The sequence below is a fragment of the Nestor notabilis genome, unplaced genomic scaffold (assembly GCF_000696875.1).
Source record: "Nestor notabilis isolate BGI_N333 unplaced genomic scaffold, ASM69687v1 scaffold15858, whole genome shotgun sequence".
NCBI classification, from domain to species: domain Eukaryota; kingdom Metazoa; phylum Chordata; class Aves; order Psittaciformes; family Psittacidae; genus Nestor; species Nestor notabilis.
In genome coordinates, this window is record NW_009938862.1 from 22,843 (window position 1) to 45,462 (window position 22,620).

The 22,620-nt window shown below is 41.0% G+C and overlaps 1 protein-coding gene across 1 annotated transcript in view; it reads left to right on the plus strand.

The window, feature by feature from the left end:
- SLC5A1 (solute carrier family 5 (sodium/glucose cotransporter), member 1) overlaps positions 1-21,867 on the plus strand; it is a 26,149-nt gene extending 4,282 nt beyond the window's left edge. The window contains exons 3-15 of the mRNA XM_010019573.1: positions 5,447-5,551; positions 7,659-7,718; positions 8,057-8,161; positions 12,727-12,832; positions 13,051-13,131; positions 14,279-14,499; positions 15,181-15,316; positions 16,081-16,188; positions 17,253-17,403; positions 17,999-18,167; positions 20,200-20,415; positions 20,708-20,810; positions 21,650-21,867. Of these exons, the coding sequence (XP_010017875.1) occupies positions 5,447-5,551; positions 7,659-7,718; positions 8,057-8,161; positions 12,727-12,832; positions 13,051-13,131; positions 14,279-14,499; positions 15,181-15,316; positions 16,081-16,188; positions 17,253-17,403; positions 17,999-18,167; positions 20,200-20,415; positions 20,708-20,810; positions 21,650-21,867 (1,779 nt within the window). The remainder of the gene's footprint in view (positions 1-5,446; positions 5,552-7,658; positions 7,719-8,056; positions 8,162-12,726; positions 12,833-13,050; positions 13,132-14,278; positions 14,500-15,180; positions 15,317-16,080; positions 16,189-17,252; positions 17,404-17,998; positions 18,168-20,199; positions 20,416-20,707; positions 20,811-21,649) is intronic.
- Positions 21,868-22,620: the final 753 nt, after the last annotated feature.

Sequence of the window (22,620 nt, forward strand, 5' to 3'; positions counted from 1 at the left end):
CTTTAGCAGTGTATTAGGATCTCTTACTGATGAGCCTGGGACAGGGATTCAGTTCACAGAAATTGTATAATAGCTGTTGTTTAGTAGATTAGAGGACACCCTGGTAATGAAGGACTGGAGGTTAGTCCCACTTTTGATATGGATTTTGCATATTAGTCACTGGCAAAACTGTTATTGAGATTCAGTTGCTCAATGTATAAAGTAGGAGCAGGACACTTATCCTGGCCAAATCTGTCCAGCTGTGGCTCCAATTGTTGGCTCCAGCAGAATTCATGAAGCATTTTGCAGAACCAAGCCCAGAGTCTTTTCAGGCTGTTCGGCCAGCATAACGGGTCACTCGGTGTTAGTTCAGTGGGATCACTGGCCTTGTGCTGTGGATGTGCCAACTCAGTAGTTCCAGTAGTTAAATAGGGATCAAGGTATAGAATCACATTCTCACTGATTGCCAGAAATTGAGATCATCGTTGGTTAATCATCATGGTATGAAAGGCAGTGTCCTCTCCACAGTCTTTTTACAGAAAATGAGAGAAGAATCTTCAAGAAACTGGTTCTGGTCTCTCGGGCTCTGAGGGAAATGTGTTCAAGACAGACGTGTGTGGCACATATGCTCATAACCAGCTCTGCTTTTGCCAGAAAGACACAGAGAAGCTCAAGGAAAGTGACAATTTTGTAACTGTGGGCCTTGCAAACTGAACTTTAGCTCCTTTTGTTAGATGAGGGAGTTAGGTTCAGCAAAATGCTTTCTACCACTGTAGGACATGAAGTATCTGTTCCTGGAGAACAGTCTTTTTTCGTAGCAGCCACTCTCACAGGATTTACAGGGTTTAATGCATAATTTAAATAAATAATTAAACCCCCCCAATATTGCAGCTCTTCTGCTTTTGAAGTTTCCTCCTCAGGTTCTGTAGTTTTGCAGACACACCTGTCTGCAAAAAATTATGGGTTACCTTATATACCTCAGTTCCTGAGGCACAAACGCTAATAGGACAAAGAGTATCTGCTGGGCATCTGAAGTCCAGCTATGGTTAGAAAGATGTGCTGCATAGTAAGTAGGAGGCATGCCGAGTCAAGGACATAGTACACTTTAAACAGAAATGTAACTCAGCTTGTTTGGTGTCACTGATGTGTTGATCTTTGTGAGACAGGTAAGAATTAAGGAAAAAAACCCAACAGATTTTTGCTTCAGCTCTCCGTGGCTTATTGTCATGGCCATCAGGACTGGCCACTGGCACTATTTCTCTCATCTCTGCATCCATTTAAGTTTTACATATTCTCAGAATTCTTGCCATTTGCTGAGTCGGACACTGCTATGAGGAGCCAGGAAAGACAACTCTGATATGAATAAGATTTGTGTTTCCTTTTCTTAGGTCAAGTGGACTAAGAAATTAACTTATTTTGTCAAGTTCCATGCAAAAAGTAATATGGAATCAATAGTTTTCAGAGTAAGAAGAGTAACGAAGTAATCAAAAAAAGTAATCAAAGCTCTGGTAGATACGGAAAAGTTCAATGCAACAGATTTCTGCAGAATCCATCAGAATTTTCCAGCTGGACAGGAGGTGTTGTTTCTGTCTCAGAGGACAAAGATGGAAAGGTGTCAGATCAGCCTGCTTGCAACTGTGTTGTTCCAACAGCTGTAGGGTTTGTTGGAAGACTATACACATTTGTTGTGTGTAGTGTATCCATCTCTCTTGCTTACTGAATGGGGAAGTGTATAAATGTGTTTTGATTTGGCAATAATGCAATACATCATAGAATTTGCAGAGCAAGTGGGAAAGCAGAATAAAAACGTACTCTTCTTTATTTGGATCTCAAAGCCTTGAAGGGGTGGCAGTAATATTTCATTGTAAGCAATATACTGCTTTTCCCAAAGTGAAAGGTAGGAACTTATTTTTTCCTAAGTTTTCAGGTAGGAAAAATTATGTTCTTCCATCAGTCACATGTTGCAGGGAAGAATTGTGAGTTAAGGAAAAGCATGGACAGTGTCAAGGATCACTTCTCAACAAGGGAAGGAGAAATTTGCTCAGGGAAGAGAGGTTTGCAGGTAACCCTTGGGATAAGTGATACCTCAGGGCAAGGCTCGTGACCTCCTGCTGATGTAAGGCAGCCTCTGCTGTTCTCTGTAAAGGGGCTAAAGGCCACAGGTAAGGTGTGCTTGGGATGGGGAAAAGAGTTTGATACCGAGCTAGCACTTTCAAACAGGAAAGTGGACACGAGGGACATAGGATGTTTTTCAGCCATAAACTGTAAAATCTGCATGCTGTCACTGCTGTGGTCACTTACTTGAAGAGCACATTGCACATGATTTGGAACAGCAAGCACTGGGTTGTCAGTGCATCCTCAAGTTAATGAAAAGAGCAAGGTGAAACTGTTAATGAATAACATGGAAAAAACATAGTGTTGATCATCTGTCTGCAGTGTAGTGATACTTTTCCTGAGCAGAGAACTTTTGTTAAAACCTGATCTCTTAAAATATTTTAAAAGAGTTAATGTTCCACATTTTTCTCAGGTTAGTTCAGGTTTTTGTACTCTCTTTCGTATTCCTCTTAATAGCTTTTGTTCCTTTCAGACAGCTTTCTTCTTTACTCTTCCTCATAGATTTGTTTTAAAAATCAATTCACTAGCACATTCACTGAGAACAGTTAAGAATTGTTTCCCTCTGTCCACCCCAGTTTCAGCTCAGCGTTCTTTAGGTCATGCACAGGTCTACTGCAGCATCTCCAATGGCAAATCAAGCAATTCCAGTAAACAGCCATTTCAGTACAAAAATACCACAGCACTAAGTTCTTCAGCAAGACAGCTTGGACCCAGAGCCCATCTGCCTTCTTTCCGCAGCCTTAAAGTACTGCTGTGGCAAATCAGGAATTTCTCTTTCCCCTCTGGTTATCAGCAGCTAACAGGGTACAAGCACAGTTGGTAAACACTCCTCTTGCTTTAACCATGCTACAGCTGTATGGGTAACAGGCGTTTTCCCAGCTGTCTTTCCATGTCTACATAACAATAAAAACACATGTTTTAAATTGCATCCGTATTTGTGTGTGTTGATCTTACAGTTCTGCTGCACTGGTTGTTCCTTAAGAAGAGAATTTAGTGTGGTATCTGCATTCACATTGTTTTGTCCTTATGCTGGCCCTAAAGATGTTGGTAGTTTTGCATTGTTTTGGTTAGGTTTCACGGTTTTCTTTCAATACAGTTGTCCTCTGGGCAGAGTTGGGAACACAGCACTGCCAATGAATGCTACAGTATGGCCTGGGGCACCAGGCACTGAGCCAAAGTTACTACAGCTCTCAGTTCTTCAAGATCTTCATTAGCTGCTTTTGTTAGGTGGATCTGCTTGCAGAACATTCTGAGCTATTGAAGCAGGAGAGGGAACACATTAAATAAAATCAGATATTAATGTGGTTAATCTTTTCTGGTGATTGCACTTCTAGTAACCTAGATTTAAGTTTAATTATTCATCTCCAGAGAAAGCACTGGAGAACAGTGCTAATGCTTGGTATAAATGGTTCTTGTTTCTTCATGGTCATTGCTGGGAAACCACAGCTGCTGTCACAAAGAGGTTAGAAGAAAAGGTTTTCTTTATTACCAGTGATCTCTCTGACTTGTTTGCTAATGCTTGTTGCAACACTTATCATTCCTGTAGAAATATCTGTCATATGACAAACCGGTTACATTTCTGTAGGGCACAACCGGCTTCTAGAAATGTGTAAAAAAAGGGAAGAAAAAATAATCCAGAACTGCAGAACTGTGTGAACTCAGAGACATAAATGTCCTGTCACAGCAAAAGAACAGTTTGACTGCAAATAGACTAGAAGAAATCAAGAGATCAAACTGAGGAAAGGAGAAAAAAGTAAGCTTGGAAAAGAAGGAGTGGAATCCTCTGATGAATTTTATTTGTACATTGCATATGGAAACTTGGGAAGGGGGATCTATCTTGTGGTTGGAGGTCAGGATTGAGAGTTGCTGTTCCTGGCTCTAGCATAGCTCTATAGAATAAATCTGTTATTCAAAGGTGGATTTCTAAACTGAAATCCTTTTTATGCTCCTGAATCTTAGACAGTTGTCCCTGTGCTCTTGGGAAGATTAACTGATTTTTACTGCTACTGAAAGAACTCACTGCAGTGACTGTAGACCTGGAAATTTTTAACTATTCGCTTTATATATATTTTAGGACCCTAAAAATCTCCCAGTGAATTGCAGACAAGGAATATTTCTCCCTTTTGTACGGTGACTCAAAACATATTCCAACCACCTGCGCTTGGAAACTATATAAGAATGTGCTGGATGCAGCTTCTGCATTCCTACGTCTAAAAAACCTATTTTTAAGCACCTTGGGATCTTTCAACATGAGAGATCTACCTCAAATGAAGCTGGTCAGCAGAGGTTCTTTTGCCTACTGCCTTTTCTTTGATTTTTAACCCTATTTATCTTTTTTCTTCATAGCTTTCAGAAGATATAAAGGAAAGATAGAAGTGAATAAAAAAAACATTCACTCGCCTCTTTTCATCTCAGAACTACTCCAGCTCATATGTCTTCTGCTCACAATACCCAGTCCAGCCTCTTTTTCATGCTTGAATTCTCACCCTGCATCCCTCAGTGTCTGACCCTGTAAATCATTGTTAGGCATTTCTTCTGCCTTTAAGAGTTTCATTTTGAGGAAATGAAGCTCCTACCTTTTCTCTTTATCTTTTGTATTGCCTGAGCTGTTTGATAGAGAATTAGATCTTTTGACACACTTTCTTCTGTGAATGACTCCTCCCCATCTGTAATCCAGCATAAACTGCTCTTTTTTGTTGAATCTCTCCCCGTTCAGCAATGCCTAATATTTGGGTTCTTGGAGATCCAGCACTTCTTAAACAGAACTCCTTGATCTGCTGGTGTTTGTATCTTCCAGAAGCACTTTCTCAGCAGATATTTCTCCCATGCAGCTTTCAGAATTGAACTCAGGAATTGCATATTTTTTGACTGAAAGTGAACCAAGTACCAAGTCTGTTCAGCTCTCACCAGTAATACATTTAGCTCCACAGACTGTGGAATATGAAATAGCGAGTGCCAGTTTGACAAGTGGATATGCACTTATGGTTTCCTACTTGAGAAAGACAGATCACAGTCTTTCCTAATTCTTTGGATATCATCCAAATGTCAGTCAAATTTTGCAAATATTTAAAAATCTATATTTATGTAATAAACCATTTAATTCAGCTGGAAGAAGTCCTATGCAACATCCTATTTTTTCTCATCGTTGTAAATATGATGGTTAGAGTGTCAGGTTTGAGGGGGAACAGTAAGAGAGAGTCTTGAAAGTTGTCAAGAAAGTTAGTTGTCAATCATTCTTATCATCACCCTTTGATGACAGATGGGCGTGAGTTCAAAATGCCAAATGAATGTGATTTTTTCAAGTTACCATGAGCAGGACCTAAGAGCCAAATATTGTTCTTTCTGTTTCTAGATTGGTGCTTCTCTATTTGCCAGTAACATTGGCAGTGGACATTTTGTGGGAATAGCAGGAACAGCAGCACATGGAGGAATTGCCATCGGAGGATATGAATGGAATGTAAGTGGCATGCATTTAAACAAACATATTTGTGACATCAGATTTTCTGCTGAGGTTAATCAAAATAACATTGACTAATAATTTAGGCTGTCCAACTTTGCATTTGGCAACACTTGTTTGCTGTACAAACTAGTAAGTGACAATGTAATCTACTATTTAGCTCATCCTCCTTGGTCCTTGTTCAAGCCACTGGGGAAAAATGTCCCTTTTCTGTTGAAGGAGGCTTTTTAGAGAGTGTTTGATCCAAATGAATCAGTGGATTCTCTTCTCTATGCGTATCTTTCGGTAACTTTTAAAGTATTTGTAAAGAGCACTTTCAGACTGCAGGATGTTGGGCAGAGCTTATCAGTTTTGTAATCCACAGTATTTTTTACAGCACTTTGCTGTGTAGAATTGTTGAAGGGGCTCCGATTTCGTCACAGGCTGTAAGAAACCTTACGCATCCTTCGCAACCACCTGCATTCAAAAAATCTTTTCCTCTTTAGTTTCACCTTCCTTTAATTATGTGTGTTTTGCTTATGGTTGCAGACTAGGGTAGAGATATCAAAGCTGACTTTATCTTAACTACTTGGGGTACCAGCAGTGGTGTTAACTGCAACAGCATGGAGGTTTACATGAGCTGATTCAGTCCATTCCTTGTATTCTCAAGCACTGTGGGTGTGGGTAATAATGCCCTTGTTCTGCTTAATTCAGCTGCACGGAAGGGATTAGCATGGCACAAAGAATTTAATGAGCATACATAGGTCGATACTTCCCTTGCATTTAATTCTACACAGGGAAAGATGCATACCACCCTCAGGGATTTGGCTTTTTCCCTTAGCAAGTAGATGGTTGCTACAAATAATCAAGTACTTGTACGATATAAATATTTAAGGAGAAGGATAAAGGCTAAAATGAACTCTAAGAGATGTGCACAGTTAATCTGTCATCTTTTGTTATTTGATTACACTAATTCCGTACCAAACCTGGTTTCCCTTCTCTTTGTACCAAAACTAAGCAAAACAAAACAGAAAAAGCATTGCTCAGAATTTCATGGTATTCAAAGCTTTAGGACCCATATCCTTCGTCAAACATACCTACCTCTAACACTTCATCTCCCAGGAGATTGTCTGTGGACTAATATCAATACACAGTGTACTACAATTGTTGTTTAGGAAGAAGCAATGATGCATGTGTGTATTTGAGCAGATACACTGCATAATTCATTACTTAAGACTTTTTTTTAAGTTTTATTACTTACGGTGGAACTGGCGTACAGATTAATAGATATGGTGCAAATATTGCTCTTGATTGTATAATGTGATTCTCCTCTGAAAAGAAATACTAAGTTTGACTGTTACCGCCTTATGTATCACTGTTATTCCACTGAAATTATTTCTGATTTGTGTTAGTGTGACAGCAGAAGCTGACCCAGTATTTCTTGTCCATCTTACAGTCTTGATCTAAGGGCAAAACTTAAAAGATATAGTTAAAAAAGCCCTTTAAGCCTCATGGACAGCATAATGCAGAGTGCAACTCTGAGAGCAGGATTTTGTTCTAGATTTGTCCATTTAAATCTGTACGACTCTGTATCAGACAAGCAGTTGCTAGCCATATAAGTCGGAAAACTGTGACACTGCAATACAGTAAGATCTACAATTCACAAAATACACCTGGTGACACAAAATATATTATGAAAAGGTAATGTGGGAATACAAAATATTTCACAAAATGCATGTGGCAGATCCTGTACAGTACGTGGGGTTGTTGTGAAACATACAGCCATCCAGAGAGACCAGTGCAGAAGGCAGTTAATGATCACAATAATAACCAAAAGAAGTACTACTCTCACCAGTACCTAGATTTTCAGATGTCACAACACACCATTGCAGCATACTTGATTCTGGGTGGGAAGGTATCCTGCGTTAGTGGCTCTGAGATCAAGATGCTAGTAAATAGGTCTCAGGTAGCAGACTTAACCTTCCTTAATATTTCCCAGCTCACCCCCACAACAGACAGGTTTATGTGGTTTCAATGGTCTCTAGCTGCTACTAGGCCTGATAAATAGGCTTTGGAAGTACTAGCTAGAGAGAGGAGACTAATTCAGCTGATCTTGTCTTGGCTGCAGGCTCTGATATTTGTGGTTGTTCTAGGATGGCTGTTTGTACCCATCTACATCAAAGCTGGGGTAAGTCAAAACAGTATGCTTTTCTTTGCTGCTCGTGTTTGTGGATCAGTTCTGGAATGTTGCAAAGCCATTATGAATGGCAAGAGATCCCAGTATACTAGAACTGTACTATGTGTGTATATATTTGAAAAGTAAGGAGTCTGTTCAGAGATCTGAGCTGAGAAGTATGTGGTACTCTTTCCGTGTTCTCCTGTGACTCCCAGAGCTACACTTCCTTGCAACTGCATTTGCAGCTCTTCTCCCTTTGAGCTCCACTCTTAGTGTCTGAGTAGCAAAAAACTTCTAATTTGCTTTATGTGTGTTCCCCATTACCTGAAACCTCAACTCCTCCCCTGCAGGTGGTGACAATGCCAGAGTATCTGAAGAAGCGTTTTGGTGGGAAACGGATTCAGGTTTACCTGTCAGTCCTTTCACTGATCCTGTATATTTTCACAAAGATCTCAGTAAGTAAAACTTCTGTAGCATTTCTTCCATCCTACATTGATCTAAAGAAAAGAAACTCCCATTTACAACATTGCTCACACAACTGGTCAGTTGTTTCTGATTTGGAGCCCTTGGTTGAATTGGCAATGTCTCCAGATGCTTCTTGTGCTCTTTCTTTTTCAGGTTTTAAGGTTTACTTGTACTTATGTTCTCCTATAGAACAAGTCAGAGTGGAGGGAAACTTGTATTACAGTCTATGATTCTAGGGATCCCTGAAACATACAGCAGGATTTTTTTGTCCCCAGACTTCATATTTATCTGGTTTAGCATCCTCTGGTGAACATGCCATCATGAATGCAGTTGAGGGAAAAGAGCAAGAGGGCTATGGAGAATAAAAGAATAATAGGAATTAGAAAACAAAGGAGTAGGGAAATGGGAAGGAGGACAATTATAACAGCTGAGGTGAAAGGAGAAGAGAGGAGAGTTTCTTTTCCTGAGCAAGTGGTTGGTATAAAGTTTAAGGTGCTATGAAGTTAATGTTTATGAAGTAAGTGGTTGTATTGCTGTGAAGCAGTGAAGGGACTGGTATTTTCCATATATCTGGAAACTACCAAGCCTCTAAAGAAGTCCACAGTTCAGGCATACCTCAATCTGTTGTTTTTCAGAAGTTGCCATGGCAGATTACTCTTTGCCCTCTGCATGGGAGCTGAGTGATAATAGTGCAATTTAACCTAAAAGATTGGCCTTTTGCTCTCATTCTCACATCTTCACGATAGCTGATCCTTAGAAAGGTTATAAATTAAACAGGTTGGTACTGTGAAGTTGTTAATTTGCTGCTGTAGTGCTTAACTACCGTAATCAGAAATCCCAGGTATGACATAGAGTTCTGGCAGCTCTAGCAGCCAAGAAGCTCTTCCAGTCAGATGACTCAAAGTGCTATTCTGCAACACATGTTTATAATGAGCCATCAAGGTGTTACACAGGTTCTGAATTAGCTATCTATCTTTTATTTCCAGCCTCTATCACACCTAGGGGTCTGGTCATGGCATTTCACCCCATTTCAGTTGGAGTGCCTTGGCCTTGCTTCCAATGTGGTCATGAGGCCAAAGAACCCCCTCCTGCTCCTGTGGTCCTGTCTTACTAGGAAGCAAAGCAATAGTCAAGAGATCCATACAGCAGCAGATTACCTGGGCCTATCCCAGCTTCCCGTCAACCCAATTATTCCAGATGTTCTTCAGGAATTGCCATGGGGATGGAGCTCTGTGCCATGCGGGGGGAAAATCTGGCGCACAAATTCCTCTAACCGTTTCTAGCTTCCCCCATCTGCCCAGAACAGCTCTGACAGTGTCTGTCCCATGTACAAATGTGGCTCAGGTTTCTGTACTATACAAACATGTCTTCTGCTCTGTTGTCTTATGTCGCTCTATTTCGTAGTGCAGGGTTCACCCAAGTCTGATTTACCTGCTATATCTTATTCAGAAAAAGCACAACAGTCAAAGTCCTTGGAGGTTTCAGATACTGTCAGAGGATGTCAGAGTATGTGTTTCTGTATCACGCTATGCAACACCAGGCCCAAATTGTCTCCAGATGATCCAGCTCCAGAAGCAGAAAGGGAAAGGCTGTTCCACCCTGGACCATAGCTAACTTCTTTGTGCTGTGTAGAGATATGCATGCCCTGTGAAGCTAGCACAGGTGCCTCTTCCCAGAGGCACACTGTGTATCTGAACGTACACACATGTTGACAATCCACGCCATAGTCAGCTTAGAAATTTGCATCTTACTTCCTTGGCTGCTGCCTTTGCAAACACTGCCTTGTGATCTTCAGGGCTTACTGAGAATTGGTATAGAAGGATGGGTTTCTGCCCTGCCCTTAATGGGCAGTCACACCTATCAGTTTGGCAGTGATACGCACTGCCGTTTATCCTTGTAGAAGAATGGCATCTTCTTCCTGGGGCAGGTATTTCACATGCTGCTTTGATATGTTGAAATATTATATAATATTCTTAATAATATAATTATTACTGTGCTTTCCAATGAACAATAGACTGTGTCAGGTTGCCTGAGTCCTGGCATGCTCTTCCTGGCACAGTGCCCACCACCATGTGATAATCAGATTCCCTTTGCGCACCATTTCTCTTTTCCTGCACATTTTCTGTGTATTTTTTGTTGATTTCTTGCCTTGTTTTGTGGCTAATCAGGCACTTGCCAGACAAGATCATGCTGCAAGGTGTTGATCTTTGGGGTCAGGACACACAAGATCTTTGAGCCTAAAGCATTTCTGTTGCACAGGCACCTTGCATGTAGGCGCATCCTAAGCATGCAGTGCTTTGTGAGCAGTGCAAGCAGCAGCTCTCAGGGCCTTGCTAGCAACTAGTGTTGCTGTTATCAGTCAATTAGTCATTATGCCAAAAAAAATGGCCTAGTAAAAATAAAGTCTTGATAGAGAGTAATTGACTAAATTATGACAAACCAGAAGGGAATTAAGATCTGAAAGCTTTTGCAGAAATCAGAAACTGCAAACTTGGATTTCTAAATGTGTTGCAGCATTTTCTTCACATTCATTGTGCATAATTTCAGTAGTAAATGTATGGGCATAGACTTACCAGGAGGAAGAGGAAGGGGAAGGATAACTCTCTTTCTTAGGGCTGCATGGTGTAGGGGGTAAAGATAACATGTGCCACTGTCTTGACTCCCACATTAGCATTGCAGCTGGATTCACTCAGTTGACACGTGTTCTGCCAGTTGTTCCTGCATGATCTGTACATGGTTTTGGAGAGATAGTACAAAGGAAAGATTTACTCTATTCAGAGATAAGATAAAGATTAAATAGTGTCCATAAAAAAGTATAAATGGAGAAACAAGGAAATATTGGAAGGCAATAATCTAATTGGGAAGGAGGAACAGTGAAGTTCGAAGGTAACTCAGCAATTTAGAGGAGCTGTTATATTGTTCAGGATGCTAAATAATTAACTATACATTTCTTTCTGGGGGGCCATTTTAGGACCATTAAAATTTAATGATATTTAGGCTAAACTAAAGCTAAGAACAATAAAAAAAAATAATTATCTGGGACACAAGCTGATCGATGGTGTGAAAAGATAGGAAGAAAGTTAATACAGTAGAGAGAAGGGACAAAGGATATGGTCTAACAGCCACTGAGGATAAGAGCTAGAAGTCATGGTTCCCAGAACTATAAGAAATCAAATAATCCCAAGATGCTCCAGAGGCAGAGTTTTGGGAGAAGAACCTCTGTTGTGATTCACACTCTGCTTCATGTTGCTTTCTGCATGTGAAGGCAGTAGGATTGGAGAATCTCTTGCTGCAGAGGTCCTCACCTCTTCCTCATTCTTCAGAGTGAACTGAGGGTGTGATCATACCCCCTAGTCTCTGTTTCAGTGCCTCTGGAATGAAGAAGACATCTCCCAGCTAGCCAGACTACATAACTGCTTATGAGTGTATGTGCCCTGCCTTACCTCAGCCTAGCTGTGGACAAAAGTGGTGCCAGTGCCTGTTCTGTGATCACAGGCTCTGGCTGCCCGCAGCCTGACCTGTGGAACTCCTGGTCCTCCACCAAGCTCCACTAGCAGCTGCCCTGCAGCGGTTTTGTGTGCAGGCTTGACCCCAGGGCACATGTGGTGCTGTTTATCTCTGTTTCTCAAACCCTGCACATGGACATTTTGCAGCTCCTGAGGTCACTGAATGCTGACTTGTACTGACTAATGGAGATAGGATTCCCTGTACAAAGTCCTGTATAGGTGGTGTGGTATACAGGAAGGAGACATGCAGGTGGGATTAGAGATGAGCCCAGGACCTGGATGCTCAGGAGAAAGGATTGGTCCAGATGCAAACTCAAATGAAAGCACAATTTACAGTAATGCATTACAAGCGCACTGGACTAGATTATTTTGATTGCAGACTTGGGTATATAACATTAATGCAAATTATCTCTAAATCAGGAACTGATTTAATGTGATGAAAATCCCAGGGTGTTGCTCTGAAACCTGAACAATTCCTTTCTTATGCAAGTGCTAAAGGTCTCTTCTGTTAGCCAACTGATGTCAGTTATTCTGACAGGAACTTAAAACTAGAGGTACGTTTGCCTTTAAAGTAAATGCACATTTGTCCTGAACCTGCAAGACAAGCTATTCCATATGTGTGCAAGCAATAAAGCAAAAATAAGTGACTTACAGAGTAGCATTACATGAAGAGAACCATGCTGTGTCTTGGAGATGTCAGAGTCCATTCCTGCACAGAGCAAGTGTAACCTCAGTTTTAAGTAATTGGTTATTAAGCTGTCTCTCAGTATGTAAGCACAGAGTAGTGAGGTGACTCTGTGTCCAGCCGAAATGATCCATTGAAAAAGACCTGGAAATTCTTTGAGAATTGTTGCAACTCTTGTACTGAAAGCACTGAGAGGAGACTGGCAGTTGTACTAAAATGGCCTCTTATTTTCATTTTAATTCTTTCTGGGGGTATAAGCAGTACTATAAGGGATCTATGTATTTCAGTACCCTCATCGTGAGTGTGTAATACATCATCTTCAAAAATTGAAACACTGCTTAAGCTATAATTTTTTCTTTTATAGGCAGACATATTCTCTGGAGCTGTATTTATACACCTGGCCCTAGGGCTGAATCTTTATTTGGCCATAATTATCCTGCTTGCTATTACAGCTCTTTATACCATCACAGGTGAGTTTGCAGAGCAGTCTGATAAAGAAGTTAGGGGAGAGAGAAAAAAGAGAAGAGGAGAGTGGGGTAAGAGGGGACGAATGAAAGCCTGGAAGGGAAGTTATTTACAGTGGCCTTCGTTTAAAAGAGAGAGGTGGTGAGAAAATTAAAAAAACAGGACTTCCACTGAGGCATTTCCACAGGGACTAATCTTTGTCTTGCATTTTCTTTGCCATTAGGTGGCCTTGCAGCTGTGATTTACACTGACACCTTACAAACATTTATCATGATAGTGGGATCCTTTATTCTCATGGGATTTGGTAAGTAAATCAGATGAATTAAAATTGAATGTTCAACCACAAATCCCACAGTGGCTAAGGAAATGGATCCTGCAGTGTGGAACTTTGTTATCTTAACCAGCAGATTTCAGTGCTTATTCCTATTTGTCAAGGAAGAAAATAGGCACATTGCTAAAAATTAGGCATATTGCCAAGCCCTTTAGCCACTGAGACCACTCCATCTCCAAAGCACACGTGAATGCGTAAGGTAATAACTGGCATCCCATGACAGAACAGGGCTTGTTGATGGCTAATGAGGTAAAAGCAGAGTTGTTTGCAGGTGATAATGATACTCTTGAGAAGTTCAGAGAGTTTCTTGTTTTAAGTCGATTATAATTTCGTAGATATTCAGATGCTAATGCATGAAAATTTCTGATTCAAAGTGAAAAGCTGTTGGTCCCATTGCATGTTTTTTAGCTTCTTTCCATCTGCTAGCCTGTGTTAAAAATAAAGCAGACATATTAACATTTTAAATAAGCCTTGTAGTTGATCTGTGGATGTCATTATATTGCCAGCTGGACAGAAGATATGAACTGAATGTTTATGAATAGCACAGTGTGTGTCCAGAAGTCCATACACTTTTTACAACAGAAATCATGCTGTTAAAACAGAATTGATAGAAAGGATTATAAGAAAGAAAGAAGTAGTGATAAGATTCCAAGAATTCCTAGTGTCCTTTCCCTATCTTCTAGTTACTCAGCACTTGGTTTTCCTCTAGCTAGATCTTTCACAGAAATTAAATTATTCCACCACTGTTACAAACAGAAGAAACTTCAAACTGACCTAACCTGGTAAGACCCTACCTTAGGTTCTCCCTAGGTTAACAGTGTGTGGAAATAACATATGGTCATTTCATTTCTTGGCAAAGCATGTATAAGAAATGTTGACACAGTGGAGCCTAACCCAACACTTGCAAGTTATGCAGAAACCTAAAAAGAAAGGTCACTTGGGTACTTAGACTGTGTGAGTGCTTACAAACACTGTATGCTGGTTCCTGAAAAGGTTGCTGTGTGCTGGCTAGGGGTTCTGTACAGCCATATTCAGGAGGGTTTTCTCCTCACTTTCTCTAGCTCTATTTGAGATTTCAGAATTAAATACTTGATCACTACTTTCACTTTCTGTTTTTCAGCATTTGCTGAAGTAGGAGGGTATGATGCTTTCATGCAGAAGTACATGGAAGCAATTCCATCCAATGTCTCCTATGGGAATACTACAATAGATCCAGAATGCTACACCCCTCGGAAGGATTCCTTTCACATCTTCCGAGATGCCGTCACTGGAGATCTGCCATGGCCAGGGGTCATCTTTGGTTTGAGCATCATTGCTCTGTGGTACTGGTGCACAGATCAGGTAATGTGGAAGCCACCTGCCTTGGAAAAGCTGAACACAAAACTCTGCAGTCTGGTGTGACCCAGGGGTGCTCCTTCCCCACTGTGATTCACAGCTGGCTCACACAAATGGCAGTTATTTCAGAACTGGTCAGTGGCTTTTTAGTTTCTGGTTTCTAAACCCTTCCTGCATGTGAGAAAATGGAACGGGTGTTCTTTCAATTCTTCTTATACACTGTGCCCAGCAGGTACTGTGTATAATTCCTGTCTTGCTTTTTGTGTGTGACCATATGTAAAACCACAGAGAGGTTGTAATGTGAACATTAGCTTAGGAAACCATGCATCAAATGATCCCTGTTAGAGTGGGTCTAGATATGATTCCCCATTCAGTAATACTAATTTGTTTCCTGTTTGTGCAGCTTCATCTTTGCATGCACAGTCTTGGGAGGATGTTCTTTATATGTCAGGTCTTTCAGTCTGGACACTCTTCCTCAATCTTCCTCCCTTCTCCCTACAACCTTTACTTATTTCAGATATACTCTTAGATTTTCATGTAGTTTTTACTTTTCCTAGTGACAGAAACAGTACATAGGCTCTTTCACTACCACAGAGGTTAGGAAGCACCTTGTTCCTGGAACTTGGCAGGATGTGTTCATGGAATGCTTCTCTTGGTGGAGTCATGCTTGCCATGTCTCATTGACAGGTTATTGTCCAAAGATGTCTCTCTGGCAAGAACATGTCCCATGTGAAGGCTGGTTGTATCATGTGTGGATACCTGAAACTCTTGCCCATGTTTATCATAGTGATGCCTGGAATGATCAGCCGAATTCTGTATACAGGTATGCATCTGCACATGGAAGTGCAAATTTCCTCTCGCTGCCTGTCTTTCAACTGCCAATCTCAATTGCCTATTCTCTGTCCCTTCCAAAAAACCTGTTAGATTATCATCTTGTCATCCAAATTGTCCAGGCACATGTATACATGAAGACTAATTACACTGTAAGAAGCCTCTTTTCCCTGATACCAGGTTTCTGTTAATCTTACTGCTGTCTGTTTTAGGGGAGAGAAATTCCAGTGTCTCTCCCCAGTTATCTGTTTGTTAGAGCCCACTCTGGCTGAATAGTGGAAAATGCTTTCCAGGACTGGTACTCTGCTGGCAGTCAGAGGAAGAGCATCATCAGTCACAGACAGCAACCCTTTGGGCCACAGACAGCCCTGAGTGCAGCATGGAGGAAAGGCCCATCTCTCCTCTCTCTAACCATCAGTGTGTTTAAAACAGCAGGCAGAAGAGAGATGTTCAGGTCGGAGGGAGAGGTATTTGTGTTCCTTGGCTTGTTTTTCTACTTGCTCTCCTTGTGTTGTTCAGTTCTGCTCTGACAAATCAATGCTGATTTGTTGACCTGAAGCACTTTTCAGTATTCTTTTAGAGAGGAAAGACAGAAGCTTAGAGTCGCCTTCCTTGTTGCCAGCAGACCAAGGATGATATCAAGCATGTCAATTCTGTGATTCAACACAGAGATAAATTTTGGAAGCTCTACTAATTTGGGAGCAATATGTTGTTTATATGACTTTGTCTAACCCTGTCTCATTATCCTCTCCTCAGATGTGGTGGCTTGTGTTGTGCCTGAAATCTGTCAGCAGTCCTGTGGCACTGCAGTTGGCTGTACAAACATTGCTTATCCAAAGATGGTAGTGGAGCTTATGCCAAACGGTAGGATACTGCCTCTGTTTGTGAGTTCATTTTAGGAAAGGTGAGGCTGACAGACTGTAAAACCAGGTGGTAGAAGAGCCCATGTCCCATATTTAGTTCCCAAATTCTTGCTAGAATTATGTACTGTTATCAAAGGGGTAGCCTGTATTAGTTGTAGCTGTAGGGGCAGAATGGCTACATGCTGATGATGACAGCTTTCAGCTGACAAATACTCGGTGTTGAAAGGGGAATTGAGCTCCCTTTCTGTGAAGGTAAAACATAACCTCCTTGGCCAATGATTTATAGAAACTGTCTCTGCCAGGGTTTCTAAGTTGGAGGCATGCACCTGCAGTCCTTCCGCTAAACTCACTGAGGTAGGAGGAGAAAATATTCCAGGTACACATTGTCCCACAGGACACCTGTTCAATGAGAGAACAAGGCACCACGAGGTGCATGTAGAAGATGAATTTCTGCAGAAAACCAGAGAGCTGGTTCAGAAGGCTACAAAGACAGATTAGGATATTATACACACCATGTTACTTCCCTGATATCTTCAGCACTCTGCTGTTGTATTATAACTGTTGTACACAGGATTATTAAAATACTACAGTAATTCCTCACAGTGTTCACTAGATCGTGCCATCTGGAAAACTGGCTTACTCTGATTTTGAAACACTAAAAGAAACTTCTTTTTGCCAAACAACTGGTTTATAAATGTACTGCAAGCAAGTGAATACTTGCCTGCAAACAAGAGAAATTGTTTCTACAACTGTAGGGGACAGTCTGCTTAGTATTTTTTGTTTCTTTTTATTTCAGCACTTCATCAGACAGCATTCACAAAACAAGTACCTATGCTTTAAAAGCTCACGAGCTGCCCTGTCACTGCTGTAAACAGCTTTTCCAAAGCTCAGCAGACATTACTCTGCTTGCAGTGTGAGAGAATGTCAGGCAGGCATCAGCACACGAATGTGCCAGACACACTCAGAGCTGGCTGGCTTGAAAGGGCCACACAAGCCTGTGGATAGTGCCACGTACTGAGACCCTCTCAGAATGCTCAGCCCAGTTCATATGTCTTTGTTCTGCAGGTCTGCGGGGTCTGATGTTGTCAGTCATGTTGGCCTCCCTTATGAGCTCCCTGACTTCCATTTTCAACAGTGCTAGTACTCTCTTCACTATGGACATTTACACGAAGATTCGAACACGACCATCTGAGAAAGAGCTTATGTTAGCAGGAAGGTAAGTGCAGCTGTACAACCAGCGAGCACTAGATGCATCACAGGCTGCGCCTCCTAGGCATGGACTGAGGGCCTGGGTGGAAACCTGCCCCTGCAGGGTGCGGGCAGTGCAGCAGTGCCCTCCTGTGGCCAGACAGGCTGTCCCACCACACCCTTTCCTGGCGGAAATCCCGCCCTTGCTTCCAATTTAATTGACCGTGGTGTATGAAGTAGCTAAAGTAATTCTCAGCATTTCCTACTGCTGTTCAAAGGGAACTCCTTTGAGCTATCTTCATAGGCTTTATGCTACACCATGCTACAGCATCAATGAACTAGTTCCTCTAGTTGATCCGCTATTGTTTTGTCTCTGGACATAACAAACAAAGGAAAAAAGTGATTTCTATGCTTTGATCGCACAGGTAGCTGTGTGCTGACAGACAGTTGACAGACACTATCCAAGTTGGATTTCTTTGGTTTGTTCAGTGCACGCTGGCCATTACAATTGATTTTGCTGGTTGAAATACGAAATGAACATTTAAATTATTAATTGCTGCTTTTTTCTTTCTGATAGATGCTTCTAAGCAGGTGACTAATTGAATATCTGGCTGTGTTTGCAGGTCGTTTATGTTAGTTTTAATTGGCATCAGTATCGCCTGGGTTCCTGTGGTGCAGTCGGCTCAAAGTGGGCAGCTCTTCGATTATATTCAGTCAGTTACTAGCTACCTAGGACCTCCCATTGCTGCTCTCTTCCTGCTTGCCATCTTCTGTAAGCGGGTCAATGAGCCGGTAAGTACAAATTAGGAAGCAGGAATCCTTTAGGCAGTGTGAGAACTGCCTGTTTTGGTTTAGTGTCTTCTATTAGCAACTTCTTCCTGTTTATTTTGATCCTATTATAGTCCAGAGATTCTGTTTCCACACCCCAGGACCTGAGGTTTCAGAGATGAGTTTGAAAAAGTTCCTTGCTAATCTGATACAGAAACAGTCACCTAGGAATTCCTAGATAGCTCTGAAACTTAGGTTGCCTATCACTTTGCCAAGAAGTATGTGAAATGGATAATTTATGGAGACATATTTGAAAATAATCTCTTAGAGTATTGGTCACAAACTGCTTTACTATACGTATCACCTTTCACCTTCCTCTGGACCACTATATATTTTGTCAATGCTCTTTTAAACAAACTTGCTGGTGTTTAATGCGTTGTTTCCCACTGCTTTTAGGACCTAGTCTGAGAATAACTGATTTTGATTCATAGAGCAGTGAACTGGGAAATATTGTACTTGAGCTTTTGTAAGTCATTCAGAAGGGCATGAGGTCTGTCACATGCTTTAATAGGACCATAGGCCAATCGTGGTAACTGAGGTCTCAGACATTCTGAAAACTCAACACTTAGGAATTCAGTTTCTCTCCTGTAATACTAAGAATAACAATACTTGCCTATTGCTCAGTTTTGCTCTAAGGAGGTGAGTTCAACAACAAAGCCTTGAGAGAGCAAGTTTTCAAATAGGGCTCAAACTTTTCTCACTATTGCCTCTTGTGTCCAGTTCAGTGGTTTTTTTTGTGTATATCCAAGAAAAGCCTATTTTACACAGAAGGGATGTTCCATTTCCTATCCTAATATGGCTAAACCTCACAAATTGATTAGATCTTTGTGTATTTCATGGAAAACTGTCATTGACTTTAGCTGGAATTTTACCTGAGTAAGAATTCAAGTATAATCCTTGGGGATTTGTATACCCTGCACAATTTAAATTTGGGTAAATATGGAGACAAGCATCAAAGCTTCTGAGAATTGGAGCCTTGCATAAGATAAGCTCAAATACTGTAATTACTTATAAGATTTATCAACATTTCTTGCTCAGAATCATTCTTTCTGCCAGAAATAGAAGTAACTAGCTTGTCCTACTCCAAACCTTTTTGTATCTTTGACCACTGCGTAATAAAACTGTTCTGTTTGTAAATCCAGTATCAAACCTAGAACATTTTTAATCAAGATTTATAAATTTGTGTTGCCATCATAAGTTTTTTGAGTTCATAAACTCTGAGAATGGTTGAGATTGGAAGGTACCTCTGTACTTGTGCAACCCCAGCTACTCAAAGCAGGGCTAACAAGAGCAGGATGCTCAGGTCCTCTCCAGTTGGGTTTTGAATATCTCCAGGGATGGAGACTCTACAACGTTTCTAGGCAACCTGTTCCATGTTCAGTCATCCTTCCAGTGTAACAAAAAACCCCTCCTGTTTAAATAGAATATCCCATATTTCAATTTGTGTCCAGACATACTTGTGTGTCTTTTATACTTGTGGCTGCAGTAACATATAACTAGCAGCAAAACATCCACCAAAAGTATAGAGAATTAACTTGTAACTAATTGCTGGTACGGTCATGAGAAGATAAACCAGACCCGTATTTAAGAGGAATCACACATACACACTAGCTGATTCCATCATGCTAGAACTGTCAGGGATTCAGCCCTCAAAGGTAAAATGATACGAGAACAACCCCTAGGATATGTATTCTGTGGCTGGAGCCTGCCCTGTAGGAGTGCATTGTGTGGAGACAGATGAACTTTGAGAAATGAGCTGAATAAGGTGTCCTCCATGTTCATTCTCTAAGTGGCTGATCATTGCCCCTTTCAGTTGTATTAATACACTGAGCTGCAAATACGATCACTGAAAGTATCTGGGTTAAAGCCCATGTGCCAAAGCCAACTTCACACATAACTACCTCCATGTCTCCTTCAGCAGCTATTCAGAGCTTAGAGGTTATTTCCATTTGCCTGAAATTACTTATTTTGGTAAATTCTGTCGCCTTGTCTGCAGGGTGCCTTCTGGGGCCTGATGGTTGGGCTGTTAGCTGGACTCAGTAGAATGATTGCAGAGTTTGCCTACGGAACTGGCAACTGTGTGACCCCTTCCAAATGCCCGTTCATCATCTGTGGGATTCACTACCTTTACTTTGCAATCATCCTTTTTGGGGTTTCTGCCATCGTTATCCTGGCAGTCTCCTTCATGACTAAACCCATCCCTGATGTACACGTGAGTATTACTGCAGTCTTGCTCTTCAAGAAATGGAACTCAATGAAACCGCAAGGTTTAAACGCTGGTATTTGGTATATTACTTCCTGACATCTCAGCTGCCCACATCACGTACTCCGTGTAAGAAAGCAAATGAACTAGTCTTCATTTCTCTGTCACAAATCTTCAGTAACTCCTAATAATCTTAGACATTGACTTAACAAACATTTGGAATGCCACGGTCTTGCTCATGTGCTGGCCAGGCTGGTTTGTCCCTGTGTAGAAATCCATAAACTCATTTGTTTCATGGCAGCTTCACCGCTTGTGCTGGTCTTTACGGAACAGCAAAGAAGAACGTATCGATCTTGATGCAGATGAGGAGGAGATCAAAGCTGATGAAAAGGATGAGGAATCAGGTAACTGCTGAATGTTTAGAGATTCTATCAATATATTTGCTTAACCCTATTTCATTCCTGAAGAAACATTAGCATGCTTGATATTCAAAGACATCTTCCCCCGCTGCCCTGACAACAATACTGCAAACCCCACATATTTAAATGCCTAGTAAGCTGCCTTTTAGCAATCTGTCAAGCCTAGTGTAAATCAGAAGTGAAGTGGACTTGAAGGGAGAAAATCTTGCTCTCTAGGTAGCTAGGTGACAGTGCTGGACTAAACCAATGCTTTAGGTCAGAGGTGGTGTGTATTGGCAGAACTGCCCATAACTCCAGCACTTGGAATGAAACAATGAGAATTCACTTGAAAACAGTAGCCAGAATTGAAGGAGCAAAGATCTGGTGCAAGGCATCATGAAAGTGAACTGCCAGACATCCATCTGGGCAAAACCACCTGCTCTCTTAGCTGGTTTGTGGTTCTGCTCCCACATTCCTTTTTGTAACTATTCTCAAATTCATCTATATGCCTTTTAATTAAAAGCGTAGCAAGTATTGATAAAAATGAGTTCAAGCTTTGCAGCACAGTTTGCTCCTCCAGTACCAAACCAAGTCTCTAGGCTGCAAAAGGTGCAAATGTCTTCTGCACACTGCTCTCTTGCAACATATGGAAGATCACTTTTTCCAGATGAGCTGTGAAAACACAGTATTAACTTGTTTCCTGTACTGCCTTGTACTAAAAGGTTTCCATGTAACTCTGACCATAAAGCAGAACTGCTGTATTAAATACAAGAATGTCCTCAGTCACAGGGATCTTCTAGTGCATGCAGTGGTCCATTTCATGATCAGTGTGTTACTCCTTCCAGTTCACGAGGAAAGGGAAGAACCGGGATGCTTTAAGAAAGTGTACAACTGGTTCTGTGGCTTAGATCAACAAGGACCCAAACTGAGCAAGGAGGAAGAGGAAGCGTTGAAGAAGAAACTGACTGACACAAGCGAAGTGCCACTTTGGAGAAATGTTGTGAATGTCAATGGCATCATCCTATTGACTGTGGCTGTATTTTGTCATGCCTTCTTTGCATAAACTTCAGATCACAGTTCCAGATTGTACTGTATTGTCAAGCAAAAAATGATGACTTGTAGATTTACAGAGTTAGATACACTTAGTATTTTTGTTGTTTGTAAAAGTCAGGGTGATTTACTCGCTGATTATGTGAGAATAATTCCAACAATCTGAAGATGAAGGCCACTGAGAGAATTTCTGGTTAGACATTGAATCAATCCAGGGCTAATTGAGGTTCAGAATTTCCATTCAATATTCTCTCTACTTGTGATACATTTCGTATTTTAGGTGCAGAACAAAGCTGCATGAGCCATATTTCATATCAAGGTTTGTGAACTACCTTTTAGGGTTGATGGTACTAGTTTGATTTTCAACCCTTCTTCTTCTGGTCATTCAAATGTCTTTTTCCTTTGGCTATGATGACTACAAAAAAGCCACAACTGAGGGACCATATTATGAATTCAAATTAAAACATTGCTTTTGTTCTTTCCAAGTATGGGATATTTTAAGTAAAGGATTTGTGTATATACTGATGCATTTGACACTACATCTCCTTTCCCATTATCACTTTTTTTCCCTTTTTCTTTCTTTTCATTGGGTTGTGTTTCTCACTAACCATTTTCATTTTGAAGTTAGGGCAAACATGTCTTGATGATCTTAATAAGAATTCTGCTTATGATAGGTTCTCTGTTTCAGGTTAACTTCAAAAGGTCCTCCTTTCTTTATATTTTAGTATGTATCTATACTTGAATGTGAAGCTTTTTTATACAAAAC